Source organism: Leuciscus leuciscus (genome assembly GCF_965113295.1).
Source record: "Leuciscus leuciscus genome assembly, chromosome: 1".
Classification (NCBI taxonomy): domain Eukaryota; kingdom Metazoa; phylum Chordata; class Actinopteri; order Cypriniformes; family Leuciscidae; genus Leuciscus; species Leuciscus leuciscus.
In genome coordinates, this window is record NC_138725.1 from 55320088 (window position 1) to 55334818 (window position 14731).

Here is a 14731-nt window from a genome sequence, read left to right on the forward strand (position 1 = left end):
TTAAAATATTTTTTTTAATGGTATAAATTATATAAATTATAATCTAATCTAATATTAATAAATGGTGTGCACATGCAATAGGCATTTTCTTGTGAAGGTACACTAACCTGCCACCACAGGTCCAGAGCCCAGGAGGGTTTGCTTGTACTTGTTCAGGCTTTCATCATCCTTGTCCAGATCCTGGATCTCCTGCAGGCTTTTTTGAGCCGGAGGCTGGTAGTTCAGATCTGGTTCATCATCGTCCTCAACCACTGGCACGTCTTTCTCTTTATCAGCCATTATGCCTAAGAAAAACAGGAATTTAGGGTTTTAGATAGGTCTAGCCATGGTCATAAGCTCCAAATAATCTTTTTCTGTTGCTTCTCAATAAGTTTGAAAGAACACTCATAAACATATTCACATAGAGATATCAAAATGACCATGATTTCACAACATACCTGGATCAACATACTTGTTGGTCATAAAAAAAATTCTATTTATCATTCAAATGTTATACTGAGGGCTGTGGTTGTGACTTAAACAACCTATTATTTCCCCTCTGAATTTAGGTGTAGTAAATTGTTATGAGATGATAACATTTCTGTGCTTGTTCTGACTTGGATTAAAGCTGACTAAAACTATAGTCTCCACATTTCTAGACTGGTTTTGAAAAGGAGGCCAGTCAGTCACGATCAAGTTTGGAGCATCTAGTAAGAGCATAAAAGGACCAGATATTGAACTATTAGTGTAAAAATCTAGTGTGAAATATATGACCCACTACATGGTTTGTGCTGTTCAATGTGATTATTTCTTCGTTCTACAGATGAGTAATGTTCTGATAAAAGACAGACTGAATGTATTTTCTGCTATCTTTCCTCCTGTCGCACATTTTTAGGCTTGAAACACAAACCACTTCAGATTGGCTAACACCGCTACAGACAGTAGATCTAAACACATCTCTTTTAATATTCAGAGTCATTTGTTGTAATCCTCACGTAGCGGAACAATACACTCATCTTCGACGCTGATAATTCCATTTCTATTCAGCTCATTTGAAAGACAGTTTCTAACTAAATATCCACAGTCTGACAATATATATAGCAAAAAGAGCTGTTCCTGTTTAATTATAATAAGCTGGTCTGGTTGTAGAAGATCTGTTAAAGAAATCATTGCTTTTATTAATTCAGCCACTTGTCAGACATTGAAAAACGTGTTTTCATTGTCAAAACCAACACACTGCGTTTCACAGCTAATAATTACTGGAAAGCAGACAGCAGAGGTATTGCTCCCCAGAGAAACAGAGGAAAATAAAGACCCAGAAAACTGCTCTCCATTTAGGAGGCCAACATCAGGGACACCAATTTATCATATGAATTAAGAGAGCTAAATCGTAATGTCCACATAACTCACCTAGAGAAGCAGTACTGTGTAAGTGTTGTATAGAAATATACTGCCATTTTCTACAAATAGAGTACAAAATGGGGCCTAAAACTCGTAACCTTCAGAAAATATAATTTGTCAACCTCAAGAGGTGGAACTCAATATTATATGGGCTGTTTTATTTTCAATTCAGGTTCTGAGGTTTTAGGTTTTTGGAACCCTGTTAGACAAGTCTGATAGTTTTTACTAAAATGGCACTAGTGTATTAAAGTAATGGATACAGTTGAGAAATTCTCAAAAATGATCATTTTAACGTGGGTACAGACATTTCATGTGTTTAAAACTAGCTAGTTTTCATGCTAGATTAATTTTACATTGGATAATAGTTTAGCAAGCATATCTTATAGTCCTCACAACAATAAAAAAAAGAGTTTTATCCATAAAAAAAAAACAGTCACTGGACACCAGAGTGTACCGAATTCATGGGAAATCGAAATAACAACAACATTGCTTTCAGTAGTCTGGGGGAGAACAAGTGAAACTCCTTAGAGGATGGATGTTCCCGAACACAACTTAGGATTTAAAAAAAAGAGAAAGACAGAGATACCCCACCCAGGTTTATATGTTTCCCAGGCTGATTTTATGAACACACTGTTCAAGCCAGCTCTTCAGCAGCCATGGAAACATGCTTACATCCTCCTCAATGATTATCAAGAGAGACAATGAACCTTTATGAAAGGAGAACAAAAACCCTAAGTGCTGTAATGTGAAGGCAAATGCAATACTGGAAGGACGGGGCTATAAAATCTGATCTGATGGGATCAATAGGGTGTTTTGAGGGTCATTCTCTAATACACCATTAGTTTTATAAGAGCGATTTTCACTCATAGCATCTAATAAAAATATACCACCATCTTTTTTTGCATCAGATAGCATTAGCTTGAGGACCATGACACTCATATGCTGCTGTATATAAAAATGGGTAGCCAATTTCCTCCAACAAAAAGGTATGAAAGTGTGGGAATGAATTCTGTATCTCTACATCTATTGAACCTGTGGGGGGGAAACACTCTATCCAGGAGGACAATTTTAGGAAGGACATGTAGGTCAGATTATAGTTTATTAGGAGGCTGCACAATTTGTGCAATTTCCAGGTGCAAAATGCTGTTGAGATATATGGCATACTCCAGCAGCAGAAGACAAAGTGAGCCAATTAACCTACTAATTACAGAGAAATAAACAATCTGAATGTGTACAGATGAAAGTGGTAATGAAGTGTGAGAGGGGAAATTTGGCTATGCATAAATGTGTATTAATTGACAGCTACCCTTGTGCAAAATGGAAACGCCTGAACTGACCGCAGTGTTACAACATTTTACTCAAGTGTGGACACATTTTGGACACTGGTGTCCTTTGGACCAATATCCTGTGCATAAAAGGCTATTTCGTTAATTATCCCTGTGCAATTACAGCTTAAATTTTGCTAAAAAATGCACACCAATTAATTATCTTGCACACTGAATACACAAATCAAATCCCCTGAGCTGAGTTTCACAATAGGTAAGCTTGGTCACACTGAATAAATGACTGGGCTAATTGGGCAATTTAAAGCATATCCATAAGCCAAAGCCAAGATTCTTACTGCAAATTACAAGCAAAATGAACTATATAGTGATGGATTGCAGTTAAAGATGGTTCTAGATACATTTCAGGGCATGTTTTCTGTATAATGAAGATGGCATCTCAAAACTGCGATGTGATCAGATACATATTAATATTCCACATTAAATCATTAAACATTGCTGATGTCCTCTCAATGTCCACAAGCTAACAGCTAATTAGTTGCAAATTGCAATCGTTCATAATATGATTCAAAGAGTGAGAGTAACAAAGACCACCTCATAAAAAAAACCTTTAAATCAGTGGATTTGCATCTCAGCATCCTGATTGAAGCGCTGAAGTGTTTGTTTACAAACATAAGCTAAAAACGTCGTTAAAATCAGATACTGAAGTTAATTAATATTTAACCTGCAGGCCTGCACATGATGTCACTGTTGTCACAAATGCGCGTTTTTGTAGTTTACACAGAGACGATAAGAGTATCTTTTTAAAAAACTTGGACCAGCACCATGTTTGTATTACGACCCACCAATTGAGAAGCACTTCTGTAAAGACATGCTGCCATTCTCGCAGTGGCCACTAGTGAGAGGTAATTTTTATTAGCAAAGAGAAGAATGACAGTAATTACCCTTGCTCAACTGTGTTAAACAGCAATAATAATACTGTGAAGAATCTGACAAGCTTTTTTAATTGCCTTCCCCCACCCTTCGGAGATATAATGTCTGAGTGAAATATGTGTGCCGCAGCATCTCGGGCTTCAAAGGCAACATGCTTTGACCCGCTTTGATCAGTAGAAGCAGTTAAATGCCTGGCTACATTGTGATGGATAGCATGCTAGTTTTCATCTTATGGTGCGTTGCAGGTTTCAGTGCACAGCTAATGAGGTGGAGTGAACAAGCAAACAGCGCTAACAAACTGCAGTCTCTCATATTCAACTCACAACAGCTGTACACCCAAATATTCAGTGGACCTTCAGCAGATGAATGGAAGGCCCACGAGGGTTTCTAAAGTCCAATCAAACCTAACTCTTCTAACAATGATTTAAGAACTTTGCAAAGGGCGATGAAACCCTGAGGGTCAAAGGGTAAGTTTATGTGACAACAATGTACTAAAAACAAAAGTTTTTCCTTTGCGTTTTTCGCGTACAGACGACAACCTTGTTAAAACGCTCTCTGTTCAATGACTAAAAATGCTGTATTATGCTGCCAGGCCAGTAGTTGGCGATGTTACTACGCACCTATTGACTGAAGACGTAAAACACATGTGCATGATGTCACCGTTTTCACAAATTCACATTTTTGTAGTTTACACGGAGACGATAAAGGTATCGTTTTCAAAAACCAGAACTTTGAATCGCGTTTTCACATGTAAATAAACGTCCAAAACACATGAAATGTTTTCCGTTTTTGGTTGATAAAGGTGTTGTGTAAACAGCCCCTAAAACTGGGGTCTCCATCCACATATTTTTATGAGCATTTATGGATATCATATAAAAAAATTAAACGCTGGATGGAAACGCAACAATGTGCATAAATTCAAAAAATGTGCATAAATACCTTACGCGCTCAATTAAGGGGGATACCTTTTTTATCCTATAAGACGACATACGCCTAAACTATGATGGGAATACATTTACCAAATAAATCCCTCTATGTGCAACAAAAAACGTGACTGCCTCAACAGTGGATGTGATTGGATAACTGGACTAACCAGCGGACAAATTTCATTGCACAGCATCTCAAATGTTGGTTTGATCATTATAAAATGCCTAAGCTAAAGTCTGTCATCAAAATGATTTGGTATAAGGACCACCCAGAAGCATCTCACACCATTGCGTTCTCAAACACCAGGCATCCGAACGTGGTAAGATAACATGAAAGCGTTTTTTTTTGCATTTCGAAACGCTCTGAAATGCAATACATTTACGATGTAGGGGGAAAAAAACATAGTTCCTTCCTCAATTGCAGAAACTTTCATTTATATTACAGATATTTTGCGCCAATTTCCCCTAAAGTGACGATTTTGTTCTCTTGAAATGCTGCTTTATTTGCAAATGTTTTATGCGATTTTACAAATGTTTTAGCAAAAGTTAAATTCGCAGCTTTGGATGGAAACATAGCTAGTGGCTCTGTTGTTTTTTCATTTATGTTTCAAAGTATGGCGTGTTATAGTAAAAAAAAATTAAAATCGGAATATTTTGCCTGCACTTATGATCTCAGTTTGCGCTAAAATGAAAGCCAATTCAGCAGCTGCTGTGACTTCGTACTGCCTGTATATTAACACTTTTAATTTAACTGTTCTGCAACCCTCACATCCTCCACTTTCTAAACTACTTTTACAACGTCGAAGTCTCTGCTAATCAAACTGAGAGCAGAGTTGAGAGTGATTCATATCAGTAAACTCTGATCCTTCAAGTAAGTGACAAACACAAACCACAGCAGGCCGGAAATCTGCACAATTCAACGGTTTTAGAGACAGAACACTGTAAGCCATTTTACACTATCACAGAAGGTTTTGGCTGTAATATCCTGAAACAATGCAGCAGGAATATATTTATTCTAATCTAGAATATGGCTGAACACACAGATTAAATACTCACTAGATACACTAAAACAGTACTAGACTACTATAAATGAAAACATAGATCTAAATATAGTCAAAAACTTTAAAAACATTCAAATAAGTATTAGTGCACATAAGAGTCGGGGGATGAATGACACATTGAAATTCTCAGGATTGTTAATCAAACAGCATCTGCAATGTGAGAACACAGAGCTAAACACCTGACTGCATGTAGTGCAATGATGCATGTGATCCTCCTCATACATATGGCCTTTCCCTACAGGGAGCACAAACACATCAGCTTTTTGAAATCTCTGTTTCTCCTACATGCAATCTAATTGATTTACTCCTTTAAAAATGTGTCAGGTCTCTGACGTGCAGCCATCCATCACAACGCAGCAGCAGCTGAGGCTTGAGTCGTGATGCAGCTCTGCTGGGCCACAGGGGGTCTTAGCGTGTCAGCACCTGCAGTCCGGCAGAGAGAGAGCTGAGAACCCCGTGCACCGGTCCGTCCCTTGGAGCCCGCTTTTGTGGGCCTTCTCTAAACACCATTGATTCCACTGGAATCACCACCTTGCCTCAAACTACTCTGGCTTTGTTCACACTGCACACAAATCAGTGCTGTCAAATGCCCTTCCCTAAATGGCACCCTAAACACTCACGATCTTCCTATGAGTTTGCACCTTCGCGATGGAACGCCGTTTTGACTCTCGGGTAGAAGTCTGCTGTGGATCTCGCTTCAGGCAAAAGCATGAAGCACCGCAAGCACCCTTCTGAAACTTAAAATAACGAATGGGATACCCTACGGTCTCATGGACTTCATGATTACGTGCACACAGCGGCCACTGTAAGTCTACAAGACCGTAAGTGCATATGAAGTGTGCCATCTGGGACAGAGCCAATGTACGGATTATCAATAACGGGCTAAGGCACATTCCAAAATATCAGATTTTGATCAAATTTCAAAGCACATATGGATTTTATATGATTTCATGAGCTATTTTGACATTCAGACTACAAAAAACATTTAACGGATTTGAGTCAGATAAAAGGGATCAAGTTTTATCCAACAGTCTTGTGACAATTCGTAATTATTTTACATACAACCTGCTAATGCCCCGCTGAGGGCTAGGTTTAGGGGTTCAGGTTCAGGCTTCCTTTTCACATCATACAAATTTGTACGCATTTCCAATTTTGTAAAACAATTTCTTGTGAGATCAGGTTGGGATTAGCTGGTTAGCATGGCTTCATTCGCCCCTGTTGGTACATGTTGTAACTACACCATATGGATTTTTTATTTTATTTTATTATATTATAGTAAATGTTTTACCAGTGGCAGATTTGTTTTTTGGGGTACTTAAATTTAAGTTAAGTTGACTTTATATTTTTCCTGTCTCTAGAGTGATTAGTCAGATATCTGCCTCAAAACACGTGTAAAACTGAACACCCGTTCAGCAAAATCACATACTTCCATCCAGCTCTGCATCATCTGAGCAACTGCCATTGAGATTAATAGGAATGCTAATGGAGAAGCCACATACTGTATAGGAATCTGAGATAACAATATCAATGTAACCCATCCCACACACACATATATGTACATTTACTCTCCACTTTACACATATAGGCAGGTGTTCATTTGTCATACATCATTACTTCCAAGATTTCAAAGTGAATGGAGACACTAAGAGAGTGGAAGACAGATAAAGAGGTAAAGTGGGAGTGAGGAACACTGGATTGGTGTCAGTAAGCAGAAGCTCTGCAGAGTGAAGCCCTGAATCAACAACATCTGTGTCTTGTAATTACAAGCAACATGATGATCACACACACAAAGCAATGTTGTGAGAGCAACAACCGATCGATCAATACATATTGATCAATCCACCTTCACTTGTTTTAACTGCATCACATGGCAACTATAAAAATGTATATTTCAACAAAGGAAGTCGTCACACAAAATGGCCATTCAGTATGACTTTTAAAAAATCTGTTTGAAATGTAAATAGGTTTTAGGATACATTGCAACTAGGGATGTCAACGATTAATCGACGATCGATTAATTGTCGATAATACATTTAATCGATACAACTTATCGATCATCGATTAAGCAGGTCTTCATGCGTGTGCGTGCTGCTGCTCAACCGCGAAACATGTAAAGCGAGCGCCCCGGAGTTATGTTTGGGACCATTTTACACCTTCATCATGACTATAAGTTTGCGTGTGCATTCGCAGCCTTTTGTTTTGTGCAAATGTAAGTTGTAATACTGTTTATTTTGTGTATGCCTATCTATATCTGACTGATCTCATATTGGATGCATTTGGTTAAGAATTAACTCTGTAGTAAAGCGTCAGCTTCAGCGCGCGCAGCTCAAACGGCAGTGCACGACTAATAATGACTATTGAGACTGTAATATTACATAACATTATAAAGATTACAATATTGTAATAAAACATTGTGAATTATTTGGGTTTAGTTGCCGTGTCGCGTTGCTCCAGGAAGAGCGCGTCCACAACATGAGTAGTTCTGAATGAATGGCACGTAACTTAGTTCAAGTTCACTTGTGCATGAATTTGCGTCATTTTGTGCAGATATAATTTGTAATATTATGTTTATTTTGAATATATCTGATTAATCTCATATTGGATGCGTTTCTTTTAGATAAATAACGTGCTAGCAAAGTGCTCCAGTTTAACGGTAGCAGATTCATTCAGCGCGTCCACAACAGTCACACATTCTAAGCGCATATGAGGCGGCGTTGGTGACACGTTGTATTAGTAGTTATATTTGATTATTAAATAATTAATTTAATTATCAATCACATCGAAACATTTTACAATCCTACAAGCCCTTTATTTATATTTAAAACCATTCTCATTGATTTGGTGAGGAACATAGCGTTTTGAGCAGCATTTGCAGACCCTTGTCATGCTGTTGGCCATAGCTACTGCAGACGCATATCGCAGTATTAAGGCTAACGATTAATCGATTAATTGATCGTTAATTTAAATGACGATCGATCATGGGAATTTGTGAAAATTGACATCCCTAATTGCAACTTATAAACGCCATTCACAATAAGCTTTGAACTACTTCAGCTGAAGGTTTAGGGCTGGTCTATTAGATTGGCAGATCATCTGAGGTCTTTCTGTGGAGTTTGAAGAGCATTTAAACTGCATACTCAAGTTAATTTTAGTACATTCTTTTCAACTTTTCAACATTTTTATCTCACAATAGACAACATAAATGCATCCTCACCTCTGTAGCAAACGGTTAACCAGAGCAGTTCAAGAAACTGTCCACCAAATTCACAAACATCCAAGCCCAACATTGTGAGTAAGCTCTTTTCCACAAGCTTTCCCCCCAAAAAATCAGAAAAAAATCAAGAAAGCACACCTCCCGTGATACAGAAAAATCTGTGTCTAAAACACATAAAAAAAAAAAAAAAAGAATTCACAGCAGCATCCCTTCTACCACCACAAAAAAACCCAAGATACAGAAGCACTGGGTGTGGGTTGGCTAGAGAGAGAGAGACAGAGGGAGAGAGAGAGACAGAGGGAGAGAGAGAGGGAGAGATAGTAGAGAGACAGTATGTAAGAGACAGAGAAAGAAAGTAAGGGAGTGAACGAATGCACAAATGATCTGTGTGTAATCCGTGCTGGAAGACCGGCTGTGGCTGAAGTGTTGGAAATGAGGCGGTAATGTGGGAACGGTATTCCGGTCTGCAGACGCTATTGATTCCACCGGCATGAGAAGCAAACCCTCCGCCTCAGTTCAGCACGCCTCCCAACCCCATCACTCATTAGACAGGAGACTGCGATGATCTCATCCTCTTTCTCTCTCTCTCTCTCTCTCTCTCTCTCACACACACACGCACAGTATCCTTTCCCCTCCGTTCTCTTTATTCCCTGTTCTATTTCTCTGTCTTCACATTTCTGCTCTCTAGAGACACTTATTATTCTTACCATCCCCCATTTTATATCAACTATCATATTGTTTCCCCATTTATCTCCACCCTCTCTCTCTGTTTCTCTCTGTTTCTCTCTCTCTCTCTCTCTCTTTCAGGGGCAACATGCTGGGAAGACTGTTTTTTCCCCCCTGGTCAACGATGACTTTCTATCAGTTTGTAGTTCTCCATCACGTCATCTCTCTCAGGGGTCATGGTCCTGTCAGAGGAACCTGTCGGAGGTTACACTGGGCGTGCCTCTGCATTTCACACGGCCTTGTTGCTCTGTCGTTGGTAGCATCTTGCTAAGGGGTGCTGCAATGCCAAAGCCTTTTTCAAGAGACTTGTAAGGACATTGGTTTATGTACGCCGACCAATTACGGCATCTCACTGCATGTCTGGTGCAAAGCTATGGCACACACAGCACATGATCTGATGTGTAAACTAGGTAAAGACACATTGGATTGCATCTGAAGTAGTATTTATATTTAGTATAATGAAGCAATAAGTCACGATGGTCATGCAAAACGGCTAAGAATGTGGCTCATCCAATCCAATCACAATTTAGAGTCTATCCATTTTATAAATTAGGTTTACTTAGCACAAAGGCGACATTACATGTACTTACAAGTATCACAATCATAGGAAGTTAATTATTAATTCTCGTGCAGAGCCAAAAGAAAATTAGATGTGCAGATTGACATGTCAATAGAGCAGATGAAGGAGATGTGAGACTGAAGTGCCAGTGCAAAAGAAAAAATATAACACATACGTCTGATAACTACAGCATTCAACTAATTAAAGTTTTTTTTTATTTTTTATAATGAATGTTAGCTTTATTCACTAATACCAGCCTTATAATTAGAAGAATTTGATGAGAAATGTTTGCTTTCTGATTGAAAATATATTTAGGCAAATCTAAGCAGAATATGTGACTCCAAATTTGCAGAGACACATGTGAGATTACATGTGTTTTTATCTCAGGAGAAAAGAAGCAGGGGGAACTTCACCATGAATTCAAAATTGATTATTCCTTTTTTTTTTAAATTATGGAATATTGCAGTATTTTTTATAAATTATATTTATCCATGGACATTTTTTTTAATTGTCCTCATAATCAAATTAAAAACTTCCCCTCCCTCTTGCATTGACACCTCTTCTCTGAAGATGTGTTTACTGGTGCGAGGTCGGGACAAACGGTCACCAAAACCATCCAATAGGCTTGCTGCAATAGTCGGTTTTGCACGTGTTCAACCACACACCGATTACATCACTTGCCCACCGCGGCACTGCCCCCCCCACTGTCGTTTTGATTTTTTTATAGTAATACAATTATTTTAGTTCAGTTAGAGAACAGACACTACACTTCAAAATTTAACGTGTCTGCTCAATTCAGCATGAGCCAAACGAAAGTCACAGCACAGATCAGCAGCAGGACTCAGATTTCATCACGTGACGAGTGAGGCAAGCTGACTCACAAGACGTCTTAATGGCGGAAGATTTGGTTTCAAAGCCAAATGTAAAAACGCCTATTTGGCAATATTTTGTACAATATTTCGCATTCAAGCAACTGCCGCCCCCGAATTGCCACTAATGCCGCACAGGCATTCATAAGCGATTTAAAAGCGAGGTGGAAAGGAGGGGAAAACTCCATCCACCCCTAATACACACATACACACACACCGGTGTTGTCACACATTGATTAACCAATGGTAACATCCTTACCATCCTACCATCCAATCAATTCCCCATGGGCAATAAGGGAATATAGATCACAAAAATGCACTCAGATATACATCACAAAAGGGAAGAAAAGACTATCACAACTTCTGTTTCATGCCAACTTTAAGTCTCAAATTGCTCTCCATATAAACTGTTTCCTATCTAGAAAGAATTGAGAAATGAAAGAAATTTCATTGGTGGTTATTCTATCCGACAGAGTAGGCTTCACATTGTGCTAGCACAATCTGGGATTCGAGTTCAGACTGACTGACAGTTGTTAAAATCAAGCAGCTATGAAAAGGAATTTGACAAATGAACAGATCTATCAAACTACCCTAAGCTGAAAGCACAATACTGCTGGTATCTGGCAGCCTGTGATTTCCAGTGACTACTTCTGTCAAGATATCAAAAAACTCTTGAGGGGGCTGCTTTAACTTACTAGGAGAAAAAAAAGAAACGAACAAAAAAAATCATAAAAGACTAACGATAAAGTCATGCATGCACACTTTCGACAAAAAAAAAGAAAAGATCTGCATGACTGGAAACTGTTGCACAAACAGGAAGTAACAAGAGCAAGCTTCAAATTTCAACCAATCGGTCTACATCACTGGCATTCTTTTAAAATGGAGCTTGTCATCTATTGTCTGAATGTGCTCACAAATTGGATCTAACTTTGCTCAACAAAGTTAAATTAATTTAAACACTTCTGAATGGTTCCTCTTGTGGCTTGTTCTGAATCTCATTCACTTGCAATTCAGATCTGTTCCACTAGCTCAGGAAGTTCTGCGGAAGCCTAGGCCTGAACAACAAACACCTCAAGAAGGAAGTGAAAAAGGTATCTTGATCAATAGACAGAGATCTTGTTTATCGAGGTCTGCCAGTTAATATACACAGCTTCCTCTTTACGGATTTGTCAGGCATTGTGATATTTTTGGCTGCTTCTCCGGTGGCTAAACTTGTTTATTTGTGTGGAAAAAAGAGAGTTAGGCTAGCTGTTCAGATCTTCGAAAATCATTTCCACGCTAGCTTTTAAGGGCTATTTATCAGCTCAGTGATGCACCTTGACGTATGTCATCTACTACACTCATCAATATGAAGCTAAAAGGTATCGCAAGAATTTTCCAATCATTTTACAGCCCCTTAAACCATGTCAATGCAAAATGAGCTTTCAAAAGAAAAGCAAATAACATCTGAATTCTCCAGAGGCTGCAATAAAATTGCAATACACCTTCTCGTGCTGATGAAAGCATCCCAGTTTGGCTATAAAGACACTCAACAACACCATCATATATAGCACTTGCTATGCGAGTATGTGTAAAAGATGTGTTTTTTTGAAAACTGAGAGAATAACAGTGATTCACCAGCACTTTAAATCAACTTTCTCATTCATGCACAAGTAAAATTACCCATGGTCTTATACTCAAATGGCAAAAAGAGATATTTACGACAATTTAAATGAAATAAAATAGGTGAAATGTTGACATGTCTTGGTGATGTGATCATTTTAATAACTTTTTTAATACACAGCTTTCTGGAATTCTTGATTCTTATTGGTCAATTGCAACATTCAGAGCTCAAATATTTCTGAAAAATTATCACAAGTAAGCTAATAAAATTATTTCAATTAAAAATATAGCAGTGAACAGCCATTATCCGGGTTCAAGCGTGTTAAGGCCTTTAAGCACATTAGTAAAAAGGTAGGCTATTATGTTTTATTTAGCAAGCATGTAACCACTTAGATCTAGTGTTGTCAAAAGTTTGGTACCAAGTCACTATTGAGTGGATTTGGTACCAAGTCGATGTTAAGCAGTTTCTTAAACACCTCTGATTGACCATTGTGTTCACCCGCTCAACATATAGGCTAGGCTATGTTTCTGATTGGCCATTGAGGCCATTGCAACATAAAAAGTAGGATATGGTACAGTCACTAGTCATAATTCCAAAATAAACCCCTTTAGGGTGATACATCTGGAAAAAGAATTGTGATAATGTCAGACTATCTGTAGGCTATACTGTACATTATCTAGACTCTCACATAACATATAAATGTCTGATGATTTGCTCATTCTACTACTTTTTAATATTCATACTTATAAAGTGATAAAGGATGGCAATGTGGTGTATAGAGGACAGAGGAGCCAGTCAGAACAGGATCTTAGTTTGGTCTTACGTTAAAAGAGGATGTGGTTGCATACGACTTTACCAAAAAAGTACATCGAGAGTTAGAGGATGGGGGCAGGCGCTAATACTATGGCATAAGTGAGATTATTAATGCACAAAAGTATCATCATAGCCAGATATTAATATCATTCAGTAGCAAACATTCCTGTCAAAATGAAGTTAAATCATATAAATTTGAACTGCGTGAATTGAAATCTTGAGAATAAAGTTTAAATCTGCAAGTTACTCCAAACCGACTACAGTTCAAGACAGGATTCCCATTTCAGAATATCACTCAGAAAATGAAAATCACTAAGATCACCGATATAATCATTACTTCCACCAATTTTTTTTTTAAATAATTACCAGCCAGCTTTAAAATATTAGTATGAATTTTGTTTGCATTGTATACATTTTTGTATCATTTCTACAGCGAAACAAAACGGTTCAAACAGTGAAAACAAAGTTAGATAGTAAAGTAATCAAGTAAAAGTGTCTTACCGCCTTGTCTCGTCTTGCAGAACTGTGGATGCGGATGTTCAAGAGTGTTCAGATCATGTGCGTACCAGGAAATAGAGTTTGCCAATCACAACTCTACGCCTCACACTAACACACAGCTGTTAAGAGAAACACCAGCCTACTTAAAAATTGTTTTACGGTTTTGTAAATATCGCTATTTATGTTTGTAGCTACTTGCAAAAGAATATCACATTGCTAAAAATGGCAAAAGTATGTAAAATGTCGAAACAGTATCACAAGACAAGCATGAGTGAGCGTGACAAATCTCTGTTGTTGCACGTGCAGCAAAGCAAACTAGCCTACTGCAACGTTAGCTTTGTGAATCTGATACTGTGTAATCAAACAGATTTATCAAACTTTTCTTTAAAATTCCGATGTACAACTATGTTCCGTATTAGCCGTAGCAAGATATTAATTACATAGGAACTCTTTTTAAAATGAAGAAAGACAGAGCAGTGTCAATCTGCACATTCCAGTGTGTGCAGCGTCTCTGCAGGAATCTGCGCCACAATCTATGAGCTCCTCAAGATGCCTTGTACTCAAACTCATCTGTTTAAATAGGCTATATAACATCTTTGTCTCAACATGTCTGTGAATTCCTCGACAGGATTTTCGACGTTTCTGTAAAACAATGCCTGCTGCCAACAGCCGCGCTTTTTCTCTGTAGTGAGGAACGTGTTTCAAAATGTCACATAACGTTAAATGTGACTTTAATACAATTTGAATGCAATTTGCTTAGGATAGAATTGAATTTAATACAAAATGAATACATATCTTAATATATCTACAGAAGCTGAATATCTTATTAAATGTAAAATTTTGCGATTATTAAATTATGATAAACA

General features: G+C 37.9%; 1 protein-coding gene across 1 annotated transcript in view; it reads right to left on the reverse strand.

The window, feature by feature from the left end:
- Positions 1-14039, reverse strand: part of arhgdig (Rho GDP dissociation inhibitor (GDI) gamma) — a 29766-nt gene extending 15727 nt beyond the window's left edge. The window contains exons 1-2 of the mRNA XM_082143570.1: positions 13869-14039; positions 108-284 (exon numbers count right to left, since the gene is read on the reverse strand). Of these exons, the coding sequence (XP_081999696.1) occupies positions 108-279 (172 nt within the window). The 5' untranslated portion in view covers positions 280-284; positions 13869-14039. The remainder of the gene's footprint in view (positions 1-107; positions 285-13868) is intronic.
- Positions 14040-14731: the final 692 nt, after the last annotated feature.